Genomic DNA, 21,343 nt, shown 5'->3' with positions numbered 1-21,343 from the left:
AAACGAATGTGCCCATTATGGACTCTTATGTACGATGTGTCCTCCAGCTGTTATAGTGATAGCACCACGGAGGCCGCAGCATGGAAGGAAAGCTTAACAATGTGAAATAACTGTGAGGCCATTGGACAGCCTACATCTGTTTGTTTTTATTTTTGTACTGAATGTATAAGATTCCTTAAACGTGACAATCGGCATGTGTTTAAGAGATGAATGGTAAATCCTTTTCCCTCTGTTTTGGTCTCCACCTGCTCCTGAAATAAATAACTAAATGCTCCACTGTGTTTAGTGGTTTAGTGTTTATGTGGTCGCTTACTGCAGGGACGCCAGCACGCAGTCGTTTTAGCGGCTTTTGTTTAGCTAGATGGCCGCAAGTTGCGACTAGAGAGTGAACAACACCAAGCATAGTGAAAACCTTTCAACGAGTCGTGGGCGGCAACTGGATTTAAACACAAAAAATTAAAGTCTTTTCACATCATAGGCTGATTTTATTTGCAGACTGTCAACACGGTGCGATCAGTTAGTCACGCCCAAAGCATATTCTTAATGGGTCATTTAGCTAAAGAGAGCTGCAGAGGCGGGTGGTAATTTTTTCCCTGATTGGTTCATGATTACAAGCAAAGCCAGCTAACAGTATACATCATCGCCTGATCACCTGATAATCAGTGTCAGCAGAAAGCATTGATTATACCGATTTGGTGCACACCTGTAATCTACCAAAAAAAAAAAAAAGGCCTCTCATATCAGAAACCTCAGTATAGCCTTGTCATTTTGGGCCCAGCTGCATGTTCCCATACACTGTTTAGAGTTACAGAGGAGGAGGGTTGAGGGAGCATTAGCTCTTTGTGTACTGTTGCTTAATCCTATAAAATATGATGTCATCTGTTGGGCCTCTGTTGTTCTCAGATTGGTTCAACGGTGCAGAACAAATGATGCCCTTAACTTTGAACATATGTTGTGCAGTTTGCGTGCAGGCTGGACGTGCAGGCGTGGGAACACGGTCCCATAATGTGCACATATGTTAGAATGCAAGATAAGAGAGCTACAAAGCACAGTTTGCAACAAGGCAGATCATCATGCATTGAGCTAAAGGTCTGCAAAATCACCACGGCACTGACATCACAAAGTTTTTTCAGTGATCTGACATAAAAATGTAGCAGAACACACCTCTGAGTCTTTGACATTACTGACTTTGTGCAGCTGCCCGTTAAGTGACTGGCAGACAGATTCAGGCGCCAAATGCCTTTCGCTTAGCATCAGCGTATCAAGGTGCGCATGCGAACAATTTTTAAGCGATGGGAGGAAGCGAGAGTGTGAGTAAGTGCTCCAGAGCTCTCAATTAGTTTAACATGTATGGAAAGTTATTTGAAAAATCCGCTACGCACACCGCTGCGTGTAATCTCAACAAGCTCGTGTCCTATATTTCAGATTTAATCACACACGGCGTGCCTCTGTGCTCTTGAGCTCTCTCTTCTTGTCACATGATTTTTTTTTCGAGGGTGGGGGGGAGAGAAATTGGTATCGCTATGATTGACCTCATATGAGGAGATGGCTTGTAGTGCGCATGATTTTAAGGGAAAATGGAACAACCACACTAACTCCTCATGGGTTAGAGTCCAAATAGGATGACTGTAAAATAATATTCATGTCTGCAAGCCTCTGAAATAACACATTTAAAACTCTTCTCCTAAAACACACGTGAAAAGAGAGATCTTTGTTCATAGCTGGCTGTTTTTCCTTCTGGTAAAGCTAAAATATGAATATTTCTTGCCCTTTGGATCATGAATCAGCACAGTTACCTTTGTGGCACATTAGATCTTCTTGTTGATAACTAGCCCTAGAGTGAGAGCGTGGAGTGAGAAATCAATACGCCTGATTTTGGCAGCAAATATACAAACATTAATATTCACACAAATCCTCCAAAATATAGTCCCTTATTTGTCTATTATATAAATATTCCTACACTGATGGATGCTCATATTAAACAGTTTCAAATAATGGAGTCAGAGTGTGTATAAGTAGTCCTTGTAAAGCAAGAGCTCAGCTTTCAGACTGCTGTAAATGTTCAGCTCATGTGTTTCTTTTCAACTCTTAACACGTTGATCTCAGGCAAACAGCTCTGATTGTTTGAGAGGGGCAGCCAATACGAAGGAAGCTAGCCTAAATGGAGACGCGCTAAAGAATGCCTGTTTCAGACAGAGAATGGAGAGGATTTTTAAGCGTGAATCATGCAAAGCTACCCGAGTGGAATTCAAATAAAATTGAACACGGACATCAGCTAAAGGGCATACTGACTGGAACATTTGGAAATATCTGTGTCATCTATATCACTTTCATTCAAATTCAGGGCAGAGCATGAAGCTTTCCTTATATTCAGGTAATTCAAGCATGACACCGATGAGGGTAAAAAAGAAAAAGTGGAAGTTCAGAGGAACGCCTCTCCTGCCTCTACTAATCTCACAGTTTAACCGCCAAACTGTTATCAGACTATATCCATTTGTTTACACTACATTGTATTCAAGGACTTCAGGCCAGAAGACGGTTAGGATTATCTGCTTGGAAGCATCCCGTATGTGTGTCGCTCGCCACCATCATTTAATAACCAACTCAGAGCTGCAGCCACCATGTGTGGTAATCTGGGTTATGTTGCACTCGCCTGAACTGGTTGAATTCATTCAGCTTTAAAACCAAAACCCACCATCAGGACTGCATTATACTAGCTTTAATACCCAAGTCAGGACAGTCAGCGCACACTGGATATCACTAGTGAGCTCATCATGCTTAATTTCCACCTACATCAAGATCAAAAATGTAAATCTTGCATCTAATTCAATAATGAGTATTACAGTATTTCATTTTACTACAAGATCTAGCAGTAAAACTTCAGACAGAGTTTAATCAAATGTGCAATGGGTGTCACTATCCTAAAAAAACCCCTAATTTTTAAACACAGAACTGCTCATGAAAAAAGAACATTTAACAAGAAAATGCACTATCCTCCATATGGAAGGGTGCCTGTCAGATATCTTATCAATTTCCACCAGTTTACAGGCTTCACATGGCGCCAAGAGATAGTGAGAGATACTTCAAAGCAAAGCAGAGAGACATCAAACAGATGGAAAAGAAGCATGCAGGGAAAATTTTGCTTTGTGTAGCTTTTTTCCACCCTTCTTTCCTGATTTCTGCCAAGATCAGGATCTCACCTGCGATGAATGAGGGCATGCAAATCATTACAGGGCTGCCCTATATCTGAAAAACGCTCTTTTATCAGCAGGTATGTATTATCAGGGTACACGGCGGCCGACCGTGGAAGACTGGGAATGTCTAAACAAGACAACCTCATGTCTTCGCGCATCCTTGCGTCCTCGCACACATCCATCCATACCGTCCTCTCCGTGTCCCCCTCCCCTGCGCGCAGACTGAGAGGGAGAGAAAACCAGTGTGGGAGAAAGGAAAACAGCCTCACCGTGATTGTCTTCGTCCATACCAGCGACCTGGCACTTCCAGCAGAAGGTGTGAAACCTCGCGGGAAATTCTGTTTATCTGTCTTTACCGGGATTTTCTTTCCGTCCACTGACACATAGGCGACGCCGGCGGTGTGTTGACAGATGGAGGAGTGGACCGGTGAGCAGATGTCAGCGGCAAAATTAACAGAAAACAAAAAAGAAAAAAAGGGAGAAGAAGGGAGGGAGGTGAGGAAGAAGCCTCCTTGTATATTAAAAGAAGCTCTTTAATTGCACGAGTGAGGTGAGACGATGAGATGTGAGGCAGCCGCTTTCTTGTCCCTCTGCTCCATCCTCAGCTGCTCCGTCTGCGTTCACACCAGCGACACTGCAAGAGCGACGTCATCAAGGCCCGCCCCCCAAAAATAACACCCCCCACACCAACGATACATTACACTACACACAATGTAACCGGCGCTTACTGATTAACCAAACAAAGTAAAATGAGTGATGTGGGGTATTTAAATCAAGCAAAATAATTGTAAAGCATTGTGATATTTAAAGTGAAATTACTCACTCAAATAAGAAAGAAAAAACACAATCCCTGCACGTGATTTTTTTTAATGTAGATTACTATTATTCTTGCAATTTCTTTCAAGGTTTTTTCTAAAAAAAAAAAAAGAAAGAAAGGAAAATGGTAAGAAATTCCCACAAAAGTTAGATTAAATTGAATCCAGTTTTCTTTATTTAGCGCCAAATCACAACAACAGCTGCCTCAACTGCTTTACATTGTAAGGTAAAGGTAAAATTTTTTAATAAATGACAAATTAAAAAGGCATGAACATTTTTTTGTATCGAAAAAATATCGGGGGGGCAGCATGGTGGCACGGTGGTTAGCACTGTTGCCTCACAGCAAGAAGGTCCTGAGTTCAATTCCACCATCAGGCCGGGGTCTTTCTGTGTGGAGTTTGCATGTTCTCCCCGTGTTTGCGTGGGTTCTCTCCAGGTACTCCGGCTTCCTCCCACCGTCCAAAGACATGCAGCTTGTGGGGATAGGTTAATTGGATAATCCAAATTGCCACTAGGAGTGAATGTGAGTGTGAATGGTTGTCGTCCCTATGTGTTAGCCCTGCGACAGACTGGCGACCTGTCCAGGGTGTACCCCGCCTTTCGCCCTATGACAGCTGGGATAGGCTCCAGCGCCCCCTGCGACCCTGAAAAGGATACGCGGAAGCGGATGGATGGATGAAAAAATATCGAACCGTGACACCAAAGTATCGAACCGAACCGTGAATTTTGTGTGTCGTTGCACCCCTAACATATATATATAGTGGATATTTGGATTTATTTAATCTTGTACTTTTTATTATACGTTGCACAATGAGTTGCTTTACAAATTAAAAAATAATGACTTACAGTTCATTTAATTCCACATGGATTTAACGCACATAACTGGCTGCTGATTATAAATAAGTCCCCCGTTTTACCATATCAGCTAAAGAACTTAATGGAAATACTAATTGTTGCCCTTCCTAATGTAAATGCCTGATTTTATTAAACATGTACATCTTTGTTATCAGTTTGATGTACAGTTAAATGGATCATTTATTAACAGTTTCTCTGAACAGTCATGTAACTCCAGTGTTGTTGATGCAGTGATGACTTCAGCAGTGTTAGATTCACATGACTACCCAGAAAAACTGTTTGTATCATTCAAAATGAAAACATTATCCAAGCGAGGATGCAGCATATGAATTATACACTATGTGGAGACTATTGAGACTATTTATGACCACAAAAAAAGCTCAGTTGGAGATTAACCTCATTAATCAATGATGTGAAGATAAACCAATAAGAAACATGTCATAGGCGTTGGATTATGGATCATGGATTGTTGTTTTATCCCTTAAAACTAGTTAGTTCACATTATAGTTCATAATAAGGTGATTACATCATATCATATCATTTTATTTAACATTATTGATTTGGCCAGATGTTTTCCCGATGTATTTATTTGCATCAATTACAAGATCAGTGGTTAACTTGTGAGAAAAGTCTAAATATCTGTTTTAAAGGTGCTTTTTGCACTCGACCTACAGTGGGGCAAAAAAGTATTTAGTCAGCCACCGATTGTGCAAGTTCCCCCACTTAAAATGATGACAGAGGTCAGTAATTTGCACCAGAGGTACACTTCAACTGTGAGAGACAGAATGTGAAAAAAAAATCCATGAATTCACATGGTAGGATTTGTAAAGAATTTATTCGTAAATTAGGGTGGAAAATAAGTATTTGGTCACCTCAAACAAGGAAAATCTCTGGCTCTCACAGACCTGTAACGTCTTCTGTAAGAAGCTTTTCTGTCCCCCACTCGTTACCTGTATGAATGGCACCTGTTTGAACTCATCATCTGTATAAAAGACACCTGTCCACAGCCTCAAACAGTCAGACTCCAAACTCCACCATGGCCAAGACCAAAGAGCTTTCGAAGGACACCAGGAAAAGTATTGTAGACCTGCACCAGACTGGGAAGAGTGAATCTACAATAGGCAAGCAGCTTGGTGTGAAAAAATCAACTGTGGGAGCAATCATCAGAAAATAGAAGACGTACAAGACCACTGATAATCTCCCTCGATCTGGGGCTCCACGCAAGATCTCATCCCGTGGGGTCAAAATGATCATGAGAACGGTGAGCAAAGATCCCAGAACCACACGGGGGGACCTGGTGAATGACCTGCAGAGAGCTGGGACCAAAGTAACAAAGGTCACCATCAGTAACACACTACAACGGCAGGGAATCAAATCCCGCAGTGCCAGACGTGTTCCGCTGCTGAAGCCAGTGCATGTCCAGGCCCGTCTGAAGTTTGCCAGAGAGCACATGGATGATACAGCAGAGGATTGGGAGAATGTCATGTGGTCAGATGAAACCAAAGTAGAACTTTTTGGTATAAACTCAACTCGTCGTGTTTGGAGGAAGAAGAATACTGAGTTGCATCCCAAGAACACCATACCTACTGTGAAGCATGGGGGTGGAAACATCATGCTATAGGGCTGTTTTTCTGCCAAGGGGACAGGACGACTGATCCGTGTTAAGGACAGAATGAATGGGGCCATGTATCGTGAGATTTTGAGCCAAAACCTCCTTCCATCAGTGAGAACTTTGAAGATGAAACGAGGCTGGGTCTTCCAACATGACAATGATCTAAAACACACCGCCCGGGCAACAAAGGAGTGGCTCCGTAAGAAGCATTTGAAAGTCCTGGAGTGGCCTAGCCAGTCTCCAGACCTCAACCCCATAGAAAATCTGTGGCGGGAGTTGAAAGTCCATGTTGCTCGGCGACAGCCCCAAAACATCACTGCTCTCGAGAAGATCTGCATGGAGGAATGGGCCAAAATACCAGCTACTGTGTGTGCAAACCTGGTAAAGACCTATAGTAAACGTTTGACCTCTGTTATTGCCAACAAAGGTTATGTTACAAAGTATTGAGTTGTATTTTTGTTATTGACCAAATACTTATTTGCCACCCCGATTTACGAATAAATTCTTTACAAATCCTACCATGTGGATTCATGGATTTTTTTTTTTCACATTCTGTCTCTCACAGTTGAAGTGTACCTCTGGTGCAAATTACTGACCTCTGTCATCATTTTAGGTGGGGGAACTTGCTTTATTTACAGTGGCTGACTAAATACTTTTTTGCCCCACTGTATATACCTGCCTCAATGTTGGTGATGCACGCATGACGACACCTTTGAGGGCTCACCGCCAAAGGAGTCTGACTCACTGAGGATTTTCCAGCAAAGCCATGCCAGCAGTCCAACTGCAAAGAATATGAAATGCATATGAAAGTGCAAAACCCAGAGCTCAGGAAGGGAGTTGTTGCTGAGGACACATTGTGCAGAACTACAGGGGCACAATGGAAAAAAGCTACAGAGCAGGAAGTGATGTGATGGGCCTGTCCTCCTCCACCCTTGCAGCATTATGAAATCTGACCTCTTTCAAAGTGAAGGTTCAATAACAAACAGCAACCATATCCACGGTGGCTGAAATATTTGGGATAATAATCCATGAATGTGAGCACAAGCTTGCAGCATGCAAGACTTAAACTCTCATTAACTACAAAGCATGCAGAGTGGGAGAGTGAAGACACACGTGTTTAATTTGGAAATAAACATAGTGGTGGCACAATATATACAGTTTATGACTATAACATGGGAGCTTATTTGGAGGCAGTGGCTTTTTTTTTTACCACTAACGGTTTCTGCGTTAGTATGCAAGCACATGCACAAATACACTTTTTTTTTTGCTTTTTTTTTTTTTTTAAATTGTATTCCCAAAGGCAACTTAAAGTTGTGTTTTGCACATTTTAATAAATCGCTGGACCTTTTCTCCACTTTCCTACCAAAATATAATGAAATGAGGGGCAGCTCAAGACTTAGGCAAGTAATAAAAGTTAAATTATAGTAAACATTAAAACCTGATAAGCTACTTTCAGCTTATATTTTCAGTAGTTCTACTTTACTTCAGTAACTCCTGCTTGCTTTGTGGGTTTGTTTCATGAAGACGTGTGGAGGAAACATCCAGGCCTGAAGTAAAAGCACCATAATGCTACAAAGGTTTCATTCACTTGAAAAGTTTGCAGTTTGGAACATCACAAGAGCGATGTAAGGAACATGATTTATTTTCAGTCTTTTGTTCAGATGCTTTTTTGTACTGCAAGAAGAAAAATGAACTTGTTGAACGCCACACCTTTAGTATACCAAGAGTCTGATAATTGCAAGTCTTTTGTTCAGTCAAACCTTGAGCTATAATAGAACTGTTACTGGAAAGCCGAGTAAAACTCCCGTGCTTAGTTTCCCTTCTGTGGCATAATCACAGTAAACTTCTCCTGATTTGAAAATCCCTCTGCTGGCTGAACGGCTGACATAAATCATGCCTGCATTCATTGTTTCATGCCTCAGCAATGACGTCATTGTTACCAAGTAGAACAAACACGTACACATACTTCCAATCACAGCAGATTTATCTATGATATAATGGATCTATGAATCTGAGTGGGGTAACGTTTCATTCTAATACAAACTTAAAGCTAAATCACTCTCTACATATTTGATATCTGACCTGAATAATATCAACACTCTTGACACACAGTTTAATCTACTAGAAATACAAACATTTAACATATATGCACGCATTCATTTATTCCCAGAGTTAAGTATCTGGAAATACTCATTATTTCAATTTGAAGAATGGGTTTCCGTCTTGTGATCTGATCGTATGTTTCTAATCGTGCTCTTTCCAGAAAATAAAAAATGAACAGTTACTTCATTTCCTCATTCCTCACTTCAAATTAAAGACAGACCCTACTTGTTGAGCAAACTACACTTCTCTTCCTAAAAATAGTAATTTAATGGCCTTCCTTGTTTTCCCACTGCAAAGCTCATGGAATAAACAGATACTGAGTCCACAGCGTGGGTAGCTGTAATTAATTTGTAGCATGTTTCCCATGAATTCCTCCTCACTCCCCCTCAGAGGCATGCTTGTAGTCAGATGTTAGAGTTTTCATACAAACCTTCTTGAAGAAACTTGAGGACTGAATAATTGGATATGTGACAGTTTCGGCATATTTCTCTTTAACTAGTATTCCTGGCTGTGACAATAAGCAGGAATGCAGGGAGGTGACAGCCATAGGTTTGGGAATCATCCTGTCTTGCATGCAGATGTCCGGACTGGAACAGGAAGAGGCTCCATTTCCAGCTTCATTGAAACCAAATGGGTGGACTCAAGCAAGAGCTTCCTTCAAATCACTGAAGCTAGACTTCATACATCTGCTGTTTATGGTGTACACTTTGTTTTGAATAATTTGGAATACTTGGAAATGGAACATTTGTCTTCCAGAGGTGTGCCTAAAAATACTTTGTGAGTCATCTCAAATTTCTAGCGAATTTAAAATAGAAAGAGACAGAAAAAGTAAGAATCAGTCTTTCCTTGCCCTAGCATTCTCATTTTTGTTGACTCATAAAGTTGGCCCCAGTCGGTCATCACACTTGACTTCATTAAAATGTAGTTATGCATTTTGTTTTTATTTCTTTAGAAGCCAGAAAAAAAAAAGCTTTGCATGGACGCACATCCTGTAAGGCAACTTGTGTCATCTGCATTAAAACATCATGTGCAGGGTCATCAATGGGTGCACGCATGCAAGAGTTGTCCTTTTTGTGATGTTTGTGGACGCGTCAATTTAAACTCTTCAAACATCAGTTTATTATAACTTTGTAAATGTGTTACTGTTTCACAAAAAAAGAAATATAGAGAAATCATTTGGGGATGTTCTTACTGTTGGTAATGTAGACATTGTCAGGGGTTTGTGGTTTGGTTGCTAATATTATAACTTTGTGTGATGGTCATGCACACATGCTAGGAGATCAAGTTTAAGGTGGGTATGATGGCATTCTCAGATGTGCTCATTTAACCAGATCACCATGCTGAAGTATGCTACGTACCACTAAACCATAGACTGTATATGAATAATAGACATAGCTAAATGATCAACATTATACAGTACATAAAGGTTCAACTATATACATGCACCCCTACTAATATTTGATCCAAGGTTTTGGCAGTCATCAACAAGCTTCTGTCATAATTCTGACTGGATGTTTGATCACACATCTTAGCAGAATTTGTAAAGTTCATTTAAACTGGCCGGTTTCCCGGCACAGACTCATCTTTTCAGTGTATTCCACAAATTTCCAGTGTATTCCACAAACCACCGACCTTTGGGAAGGCCATTCCAGTATATTAATGTTAGTCTGCTTAATCCGTTCCAAAACCATTTTAATATGTATTCGGGATCATTGTCCTGGTGGAACATCCAACTGTGTCCAACTTACAGTCGTCTAGTGTCATGATCCTAAGTCTGTGGCCTCACTCCTCTTAGAGTCCCTTGGATTTTCCCATTGTTCTGAGCATTCAACCCAATATCACGGCAAAAGGTGTAATAAACACATCAGTCCACAGTGTCCATTTCACACTTTATTAACATTACTACCACATTTACAAGTGTAAATGTACACATTAGCCGCCTAGCTTGATCATTTCTGATGATTAAGGACCCTGGAATGTACTTAATATATAAATCTATCAATTGTAATCAGTAATGATCACTAGTTAATAGGTTAATAGGCCTCATCCTTGTCAAGTTCAAGACATCGTGGAACCTTCAGAACCACCAAGTTCTTGTTTTTTAAAGTTATACTAGATGTATGCTTTACAATCATTTCACCCTGGAAAAGAACAGTTCAAAGAAATCAAGTAACGATGACATTCATGTCCATGATGAGTGTATGTAAACTTCTGACCACAACTGCACCTCTGGCAATAAAACACACACACACAAAATCCCATGACTAATCCACATTCACCCTCAAAAGTTTTTCTCCAGGAAGTTGTTGACTTTTTTCTTTTAGCTTACAAACTTTTATGCCCTGAACTTTTTGTTGCTCTGAAGAAGAAAATTACAAGTCAGCAACGCTGTAAGCTGCTTCCTGACCCATACTGATATAATGAGGCATAGGTTGAGCAATGTAGCTCCACGCTTTTTCTATTTTTAAGATAGAAAAATGCTGATTACTGAGCTCTGTTAGGTAAGTAGTGGGATTTTAGATCCCTGAAAGTGAGATTTACAAATGAAAGTGATGAAATGTTAAATGTAATTAGGCAATTAGTGAGTGCACTGCATTTGATTCATCACCTCCTGTGTTTCGGTCTACCACTGCAATGACCCTGCTTATCAATGTCTGTCATCAGATACAGAATTTATTTTCTTCAAACACATATTTTGTTTCATTTGTATCATTTGGCTTTGAACCTGCTGAGTTTCTTAAGAATTCCTCAATCCTGTGAAAACCATCATGAACTTCCCCCACACATTCCTGCAAATCCCAACACACAAGTAATGTGACACACTTCCTGTCTGACAATGGTGGAGAGACTGAAGCAGGCAAAGCTGGTGAAGGCCGGAAAAGAAACCGGAGAAAGAGAAATGCGCACACACCGAATGAGAGAGAGGGGACAAAGGGAAACACGTGGGACGTCTTTCCAGCTGGGAGCAAAGCTCTGCAGTTTTTCTGTTGTTTGAGCAGACACAAGCTTCCCATCACATCCACCCCTGCAACATGTGACTCACCAGGACATTTGATTGTAAAAAACTCTGACTTGTATTTGATTGTTAAAATGTAATTGCATAGTTAAAAGATGGGTGTTTTTTTTTAAAGAAATGGGACTGGACATTTGCAGGGAAGTCCCCTTTCATCTCACGACTAAACCATGCACATGTTGCTTGTCATACTTCAAAAGCGCTGCTTATTTTTAGGGAGCTTTCCATCTGCTGCCACTGGCTAATAAACAAGGTGCACAGCACTGCCTGAAGCCAAACTGAAGGAAAACATGCATCCTTCTGTTAAAGCTCGACATCCAGGTGGAGAATATGCTAGAGGAAGCCTTCGGGAAGCACCTAGAGGAAGGTTTCAAAGAATAAAGCAGAGTTTATTTCTGTTTCTAACACATTGTCATGGGGGGATTTGCTTCATAGACTTGTGCTGTAAAAAAGTAAAGTTATGAAACCGAACTATGAGCTCCAAATGAACATTTGCAGTGACTTAATCAGAGTTGCAGTCGCAGCTAAATTTTTGGAAAGTCCATCATGAGCTACTGAATCATTTATGTAGGTTATCTCCTGTCGCTGTGGCATAGGCTTACATTGATCATGTGGGAAGGAGAGATAGCAGCAGCAGCAGCACAAATGGCAAATCCTCAGCTGGGATCAGCCATCTGCTTTATGTGCTCAATTCAGCTGGAATGAGGAAATCCAGAGAATGTAGCTTTTACTTCATTTAAAATGCTGAATTTTCCCACATTGTGTGATTCCCCACATGCACCATTGCAAGCTATACTCAGGCACTTGAGTGATGACTACGTGCAGACTGTCAATATGATTCCTATGCAAATGGCAACACCATGAAAAGGGTCATTAAATCTCGGTGCTTATTAGACAGCATAATGATCTGATGATATGTCTCTCTGAGCAGCGGTTTGAAGGAAGATGCATATGGACTGATGGCATAAAAAAAGACTTGGAGGCTAAGTTCATGAATAGTTTTTAAAACCTCCCTAAACTCAGGTGTTACAGCAAGACAAGGCCAAAACAGTCCCAATGATAAAACCCTCACATCTTTATTAAAGGTCGGATGTTAAAGGTATAAAAAAAAATCACCCAAAGTTGACCATGAAGAAAACAGATACTGTATTCTATAGTGTAAGTAATGATACATCCCTACCGCTGTCAGTGAATGCACCGGAGATCAGATTACAGTCTTAATCTTAGGTTTTATGTGATCTGCTTCATTGCACAAGTCAACCACATCGGCTTTTCGTTGCAAAACCGCAAAATCTAAATGAGATGATAAAATATAGACAGAGTTTAACTTTCAGGGAAATGCTACATTTCTTTTCAGCTAGATAAGAAAATTACTTCAACTGTCATGCCAGTTGCAACAGTAACATTGCTGTAAAAAAAGAGAGAGAGAGAGAAAAGGAAATGTGTGCATTTTAATGTACCTTTCTTTATGAATACACTTGGGTGCTATAAATGATCATGACTTTAAAGTCTCAGATGGTTATTTTAGGTAAGTTTATTAAAACGTTTTATTGTTGGGGATGCATGATGCTGTTCCCAGTGTTTATGTGACTGTGTTAATGTTTAGCTAGCAATAGGACAATGTTCATTGCCCAAAAAGTACAGGAACTGTGTGACATAAGTAAGGAGATTGTAACAGGAACATAATAGAATAATGGTATAATGAGGGGACAAATCCATTACGATATTAGAGTGTAAAGCAGTAAGAATACAGTAGATATGCAAGAAAATAGCTTTTCACCTTTAATGCAACTTTACAGGTTTTTAAAAAAATGTGAGAAATGTGGTGAGAGTAAATTAAAAAAAATATCTGAATTTATATTCAAAAAGCTCAAATACTGTAAGATCCAGTGTTGCTAAAACTGCCTTTACTGGTAATATCACTTGAACAGACTCAAAATATTAACAACATGCTGCTAAACTAGATGCAAACATTAAAAAAGAAACTATTATGAAAAAACTTTGTGCTGTGTAAAATTCACAGTAAAACATTAAGAACAAATTTTCTTTGTGTTTTTTTTTCTTCATTAGGATGCATGAGTACAACCTCGGGGAAGATTTTCTTCATTCATTTTGTCAGTTTGACATACAGTAATCACGCAGTGTGACGCCCCTCTGCTGTGTTTTACAGCCTCCCCGTTGTGATGGCGACAGGCCTGCTTATCCTTCATTAATCTCTCTCCCCTCCTTCTCCCCCTCACTTAATGGTGACGTTTATCCTATTAATGTGTTGTTTGCCGGTAAATCTCCCCCAAAACATAATCCAGAGACATGGTTAGTAATGTGTGTGAGCGGGGACATGGTTGCCTTGGAGTCTGTGATTAGTTAATGGACACAAAATAAATGTCAAGAGATGATGCTCAGAGACGCTGAGAGAAAGAGAGCGATCTGTGATTCTATTATACTTTTCCCCAGTGGCAACGAAAAAATCAGCACTACTGGCTTCCCTTTCACAGAGCTACAAAGATGTACAATACTGCCCCCTGCTGTGTGCATGTACAACTGCAGTTTGATTGTACCACGTTGATGAGTAATAAAAGTGTTCAGGCCCTTAAGTAAAGACAGCAATGCCACAAGATAAAATAGATCATTACATGTATAAATCAAAACATGGAAAGAAGTACATAATTTTTTTGCTACATTTTGTAACCCATTTAACACACATTCTTCCTTTGCCGATTCTGAAATATTTACTTGTTGTACATGATATTACTGCTTCATATGTACTTATTCCACTTAAGTGTATTTATTTTGATCTCATATTGGCTTTCATTTTATTAAAATCTTTGTTCAGTCAAAATGTAATGTAATTTAATTTATTTTAAAATTATTTCATTTACATATATGCCTTTAATATATATATATGTATGTATGTATTTGATGTATTTCACTCTCTGTTTTTCAAATTTAATTACTGTGACAAAAGAATTCCCCAAGTCCGGGAATTATATCTCATCTTCTCTGTCAAATACACTAGTTCAGGAAGCCTTTTACCTATTAATTTAATGCCCTTTAATTGTATAATGTAGTGGCTGGAAATCAAATATGCCATGCCACAGAAATGGTTTTGCCTGCATCCTCATTTCTTGCCTTTTTCTTTCTTTCTTTCTTTCTTTCTTTCTTTCTTTCTTTCTTTCTTTCTTTCTTTCTTTCTTTCTTTCTTTCTTTCTTTCTTTCTTTTTGTTTTGTTTGCATAGAATTTTCATCTCACAAAACAAATTTTATTATTAGTTAATGATAGCCAGAATGAAAATAAATTGCAGGTTTTAAATGATGATTTCGTTGTTTTGTTTTTTTGCGGTTTCTTTGTTTCTTAAACGTATTTTTCACGTGCATGTTGCTAGTTTTATAAAATGACACTGCTTACCCCAGCCAGTTACATTTAACCAATAAAGACAGCAGGAATGCACACTTGAATATTTACATGAATGTGCTTAACTGTCCCTACAGTTATTTAACAACTCACGTTTCTTCAGATATTAAGAGATAGATTGCACTTATTAACCTCTAACTAGACATTGCCGTTATAAAAAGAATTATTCGGCAATATGAAACATTATTATATAGCTAGATGTTATTCCAAAATATTCCAAGTATTTTAACTTTTTTTTGCCTTTTTTCCTTTTTTTTCTCCTTACTTTTTACATGACAGTGCATTGCTGCAAAGAATCATATGTTTATGGAGTTTTTGTTATTTTGTCACTTTTTTGGAGGCTGTCACGTTGTTATTTTAACCAGCAGATGGCACATTTTGACTACCATACAATACCCATCTCATGCCTTGCAGGAATCTCCTAGCCTCTGCTTCCAAGTTGTGGGCGTTTTTTCCTTCTCAGTCTTGACTTTTTTTTTTTTTAGGGTGTTGCCTTTACAACTTTGGAGTTTCACCGGAGTGCTGCTAACAAGGACAGTCAAGTCGGATACGTCCTGTAGCAACATTTAAAACTTTTCGGACCACCGTCGAGGACCCCCCGCTTTGTTTATTCCACACTTTTTCAGACGGTACGGGACCGCTTTATTATAGCCGCTGTTAGCCAGCTAAGCTAACGGACGCCGAGCTGCTGTAACGTCGGCTGAGTCGCCAGAGAGAGAGTCGTTCGATGCAGGCCATAAAGTGTGTGGTGGTGGGGGACGGGTAAGTTAAAGGGCAATTTTATTATCAATTTGAGCTCTTAAATGTTCACAGTTTGAAGCACAGTACGATGTTTTATGGCTGTTTTAGTTGACCCAGTTACCAACAGTTGGCTAGCGGCTAACATGCCTAAGATAACAGCCAACATGAGCGACAGCTGTTGTTGTGCCTGTTCTCCAGCCCAGCTGGGTCAGACAGATTTATCTGCATGCCCCGGTTCGGTGTGACTGAAAGGCTCCACAGCACGTTATTTAGCAGGCATTTCGTTTTTTATAAAGTGTTATGATTAAGTGCTTACATTTGTCTGTTTAAATGATGGTTTTACAACAGCTGTGAAGCTGCCCAAGGCCTTTGAGAAACTTAATTCACTCGTTGTTTGAGGCTTTAAAACAACAAACCACCATTAAAATTCAGCAGAAGCCATTTAATTTTAAATTAGCTGGGTCATTCCTTCTCAATTCCTCATATTTTTAAACATTTTCTGCTCAAACATCTCCGATTTGCCTACCAGTCAGAGTTTGGACTCCCATAGTGGTTGCTGTGAAAATTTAGCTTTATATCTCAAATATTTTTCTGGATATTTATTAAGTTTTAAATGCCCGTTCATCCACTTTCAGGCCTTTTTTGCACATTGAAATCTGAGTCAATGTTTGAACATGAATATCTCAAAAACTAGAAAAGACAGGGCCTGAAATTTCCCTTTCCCTACCATAAAAGTGATTCAGCATCCGTAATATGGGACAGATGCACATAGAAGACTGAATATTGGCAAGTTAAAATATTAATATTTGCGCACACACTAGTTAAATAAATAATTAAAATCTTCACATTGCAAACAAAAAAAGGAAGAAAAAATTGTGATAATTTGTCAATAGTGTATATTTGTATTGTTTTCTCATTTTGTTTTATGCTGGATTGAAAAAAAATTAGAATTTTTTTTTTTACACAAAACAAAAATATCACCAATTAGCTTATTTCAAATTGATCAAAATTCTGGAGTATTCAGATGGTACTCTTAATTATTAATACTGATCCAATAATTTGATTAAATATTTGCTAAACCTACAGCCCTGAAGGAATCTTTGAATTCAGGTTAAGTTTACAGTGTTGTTAGAGATATTAAAAGGCGTTTTGAATACCCTTTTTTTCCCGATTTTAAATGTAAAACATGCATTATCAGACTCCTCTAGGGCAGTGTGCTTGCTTACAAAGTTGTTATTGGGTTGGGGTTGGATGTAGAGAAAAAAAATGTCTAGAATAATAGTTGATATATGAAGCAAACATTTCAATTTACTACCAAATTTATATATTGGAATAAGCTTTATGAAAATGAAAGTGAAAATGTTAAGTGAAATAGTACTTATGCAAATAAAAACATAATGTCTTTACCTGTGCTCAGCACAAAGTTTTATTTAGTAGTTGAGACCTATCATAGTTCACCGTATGACTGGGTGGCATTTAATGATCTGTGTGTGTGTGTGTGTGTGTGTGTGTGTACAAATTCTCACTTTGTTGAAAATCATGGATCAGATATACTTAGGATTATGATGCATTTCTAAGCCTACAGTTCATTTTGTAATGTATTTGTATGTGCTCTTATCCCCTATACTATACTGTGTGTGTTTTAGATCGTATAATATAAAAGCTGTTTCAGGACACTCCTGGGCATAATTAAACTTTTGCGATTAAGACCTGACATCTCTTAGAAAGATCACAACAAAGCCAAAGCAGTAGGTCAGCAGTGGTCATCCAAAGCTAGATCTTTTACATGAAACCTGTAACTCGACATGTTAACCTGTCAAGTAGCACAGTTTCCCCATTCACACATTTCAAGTAAAGTGCTCCACTTCTCATCATTCCCTCCTTCCTCCTCTCAGGGCTGTGGGTAAAACATGTCTGCTAATCAGCTACACTACCAATGCCTTCCCCGGAGAGTACATCCCCACGGTGTAAGTATCACACACACAAAATCCCCCACTGGCCAGCTGAGGTAGGGGTGTCAAATTGACATGTGGCAGTTAATCTTGAACATTAAGTTGCATATTACAGAAGAAAAAAGTTTTGTACGTTTTTGCATAGTTTCAAAAACATTATCCACCTCTCATTCTCTGCAGCTTTGACAATTACTCTGCCAATGTGATGGTTGATGGGAAACCAGTGAACCTGGGACTGTGGGATACAGCAGGACAGGAGGATTATGACAGGCTCAGGCCACTGTCCTACCCGCAGACAGTATGTATACAGGCATATATTACATGTGTTTATCCACTGTCTTGCATAGTTTGGTGTAGCCAGACAATGTTCACTTACCCAGCACCGATTTGGAGTTATTCACTGGCCTCTAATACTCAAGACAGGGTCTGTGCATTCTGCAGAGTAGAGCCTTGTATCCACAGTACCTATACACTGTCTGGAGGACGGCTGGAGGAAGTGAAAAGCAGCTCTTGCTTTTGAAAAGCAGCTCTTGTTTGCCCTCTTTGTCTTCGCAGTCAAGTTGGCCTCTGTGCCAATGACTCGATTAATGGGAGTCACTTTGTTTACCCAACAGGACCAGCCTGTGTTTGTGTTTATTTGTGAATCCTCACATCTGCATTAGTCAGTCTTATGTTCAAAATGTTCATCCTCAACTGTTATGGTTAATTAGTTCTTACAGTAAGTTTGGGTTATTATTTTCAAAGTTGGAACACAGACGCCTGCACAGCGATAGTGAAGTTCTTAATGTCGTAGTGATTTGTGTCTGTTTTGTCCTCCTCAGGACGTGTTCCTGATTTGCTTTTCACTCGTCAGTCCAGCCTCCTTTGAAAACGTCCGTGCCAAGGTCAGTACAGCATGCTCTTTAATATTAACTTAACTGTTGTCCATGAAATGCCATTCTCAGATCAGCTTGGCTGGGTAATTGTGTTAGTGTGATACATAGCCAGATGATGGTGTGCATTTTTGACACAATTCTAAGTCTAGCTAAAGAAATATGCTTAATTTTAGGATTTTTTTTTTGTCACAATGGTTTCCAAAAAACTATTAAAAAAATGTTTTAAAAGCAAAATGTAAGTTTTAGTTCAAATGCAGCTCTTTGATGCAATGATCACACTTCTTAAAGGTAACACTGTTTGAAACTGGAAACTGTGAAAGAAATCTGTTGTTTTAAACAATGCACTTGCATTCAGTATCGTCTTTTTATTTAATAATAATGCATGCCAACACTTCTGTCCTCACCCTGCAGTGGTACCCTGAGGTGAGGCACCATTGCCCCAACACACCTATAATCCTGGTGGGAACCAAGCTGGATCTAAGAGACGACAAGGACACCATTGAGAAGCTGAAGGAGAAGAAACTCTCTCCTATTATCTACCCGCAAGGGTTGGCCATGGCTAAAGAAATAAGTCAGTTGTAGCTCCACACTTTGACAAATGCTTCCTTTTAAAAAAAAAAAAATAATAATAATAATAATTTATTGACTATTATTTTAGAGGATGAGGATGCTAGAAGGCAAACTCTGCAAGGGACTATTTTAAATTTGGCAGATTCCTGTTAACTTGGCTGCAGACTGACAGCAGCAGCGACTGGCGTCTGTTTGTTGCTCGTTTGTCGATTCATTGTTGGCATTTCAGGAATATTTATTGACATTTTACACTTGTTACAGTATTTAAGTAGTGACTTTTCTCCTATAATTGTTTTTGCTGCTTTAGAAACAGCATTTTGTTTCATTTTCTTTTTGATGATATTTTTCTCATTTTAATAATAATAATAAGAAGAAGAAAAATAAAAACACTTATTAATTAGCATCTGGACAGGTGTGCCTAATTAAGTGGCTGGCGAGTATATTGTGTCTATTTATAGTCACATAGTAGTTATTTGGAAGAGACCATCTCCTACCTTCCAGATGGAGCCTCAGAAACTAAGCCTTTAGAAATCTGATAAAACTGCGCACAATTTGTTTTAAACTTATAATTCATTATGGCAATTAAAATATTTAACATTTCTATTGCTGAGTTGTTTTTTTCATCATTGATTATTTGTAATTGTGTTTTTATCCATTTCTTTCTTTTCTATTTAGAAACCTCTGCTGCCTTTTGCTGCCTAAAGTGTAGAAGGATCTTAAAATATGTTTTGACTAAAAAAACGAGACTGTTCTTCTTTCCCCTTTTTGTTGACCAGGTGCAGTGAAATACTTGGAGTGCTCAGCTTTGACCCAGCGTGGCCTTAAAACGGTGTTTGATGAAGCCATCAGGGCAGTTCTGTGCCCACCACCTGTCAAGAGAAGGAGGAGGAAGTGCAGCGTGTTGTAACGGGGAGCAGCAAATACAGTCGAAATCAGAACTCGCCTACTTGGAGGGAAGAAGACGGCTGGGTTATTTTCACCCTGTGTCCTTGCTTACATAGAAGCTTTAGTAGATCATCTGAAAGAACTTTACAGATTTAAGGGGTGCAGAAGAGTTTCTGTCAGATCTTTTCTCTGGGTTTGCATCTGTTTAGTCCTTTCAGATGGATGGGAAAGAAGTGATTTTTTGCTAAGGCCTCGGGGAACGGGAGGGCAGGGGATGTAATTGTTGAGCTGGGGAGAGAGGGAGGATTTTACTAAAAGAAAAACAAAAGTCGTCGGTTTTCTCAGACATTGTGAAGAAACACTACCTGAAGGTGAATTTCTCGTGACACTACCGTAGATTTAACACTAAAAGAAGGAAGTTCTGCACGGCACTCTATCCCCTACACACTAAGAGATTCCTGTTGCCTTGATTAAAATTTTAGTTTTAAGAGGTAAAAAGATTTTTTTTTTAGATTTTTTTTTTTTAGATTTTTTTTTTTTTTTTTTCCTCCATTGGACCATTTTTGTTTACACGTGTCATCCAACTAGAGGTGCTGCGAAAACTCAGCCATCTCTTGCTAGTCCCTCTGTGAACACTTTAATACTGTTTTTACCTGCACAACGTGTCGTCATGCAGTTGTGAAGAAAACCTTTAAACCCTAAAATGACTGCAATAAATTTTTGAAGCTCCTGCTCAGAATGATTGCAAGAGTGCAGTGATCAAACATTAAAGAGACGGTGTCTGGTTAATATTTTTAACATTTAGTTGTCTTGTTCCTCAATGTTTTTTTTCTAAATGTATCCATTGGTCTTGTCTCATCATATGTGAGCACAGTATTTTATGAATGACGGTCAGACATGTGAAGGTGTCTGTGCAGCAGGTCTTGTTTTGCTCTCCTTTATTTTTCCTTTAAAGTTGGGCCCTAGCTTTCACCAAATTTTACCCAGACGATGCTTCTTGCTAGTATGTGATACCCACTGTGTCATAGCCATCATGGAAGTGTGTAACATTTCATTTTGAACCCATCTATTACTGTCTGTTATGAAGCCAGTGAAGTAATTTTTGAAGGTCAGAGCTGATTTGAATGCATTTTGTTTTACAATTAAACTTCAGTAACAGAAAATTTATTATTTTGAAATGATCAAGTTGTGCGATTGCTCCAGGGAACTCAACATTTTATCAGCGTTTCATTGGCACAGAGGAAGTTGGATTTAATTTCTTAATAAATGTGGTTTCATTTTCACATTGTAATTTGCTGTGATTTCTTTTTCTTTT

At 39.0% G+C, this 21,343-nt stretch overlaps 2 protein-coding genes across 2 annotated transcripts in view; one reads left to right on the top strand and one right to left on the bottom strand.

The window, feature by feature from the left end:
- Positions 1 to 3,841, bottom strand: part of LOC309712571 (cytohesin-3-like) — a 31,283-nt gene extending 27,442 nt beyond the window's left edge. Inside the window, exon 1 of the mRNA XM_082543460.1 lies at positions 3,464 to 3,841. Coding sequence (XP_082399586.1) covers positions 3,464 to 3,482 — 19 coding nt within the window. The 5' untranslated portion in view covers positions 3,483 to 3,841. The remainder of the gene's footprint in view (positions 1 to 3,463) is intronic.
- An 11,551-nt stretch (positions 3,842 to 15,392) lies between these two features.
- rac1a (Rac family small GTPase 1a) lies at positions 15,393 to 21,311 on the top strand. Its single transcript, XM_082543841.1, has 6 exons — positions 15,393 to 15,767; positions 17,642 to 17,713; positions 17,879 to 17,996; positions 18,520 to 18,582; positions 18,985 to 19,144; positions 19,920 to 21,311. Exons 1-6 carry the CDS (start codon positions 15,733 to 15,735, stop codon positions 20,048 to 20,050), a joined length of 579 nt encoding a protein of 192 aa, XP_082399967.1. The 5' UTR covers positions 15,393 to 15,732; the 3' UTR covers positions 20,051 to 21,311.
- Positions 21,312 to 21,343: the final 32 nt, after the last annotated feature.

The sequence above is a fragment of the Aulonocara stuartgranti genome (genome assembly GCF_965226115.1).
Source record: "Aulonocara stuartgranti genome assembly, chromosome: 8".
NCBI lineage: Eukaryota > Metazoa > Chordata > Actinopteri > Cichliformes > Cichlidae > Aulonocara > Aulonocara stuartgranti.
This window is presented reverse-complemented; position numbering and strand designations above follow the sequence as displayed.

Excerpts from the sequence above, each read along its gene's own strand:
- rac1a (XM_082543841.1), top strand. The coding sequence starts at position 15,733 with ATGCAGGCCATAAAGTGTGTGGTGGTGGGGGACGG. Across the intron at positions 17,997-18,519 it reads CACTGTCCTACCCGCAGACA|GACGTGTTCCTGATTTGCTT; the intron begins GTATGTATACAG and ends TGTCCTCCTCAG. Across the intron at positions 19,145-19,919 it reads GGCCATGGCTAAAGAAATAA|GTGCAGTGAAATACTTGGAG; the intron begins GTCAGTTGTAGC and ends TTTGTTGACCAG.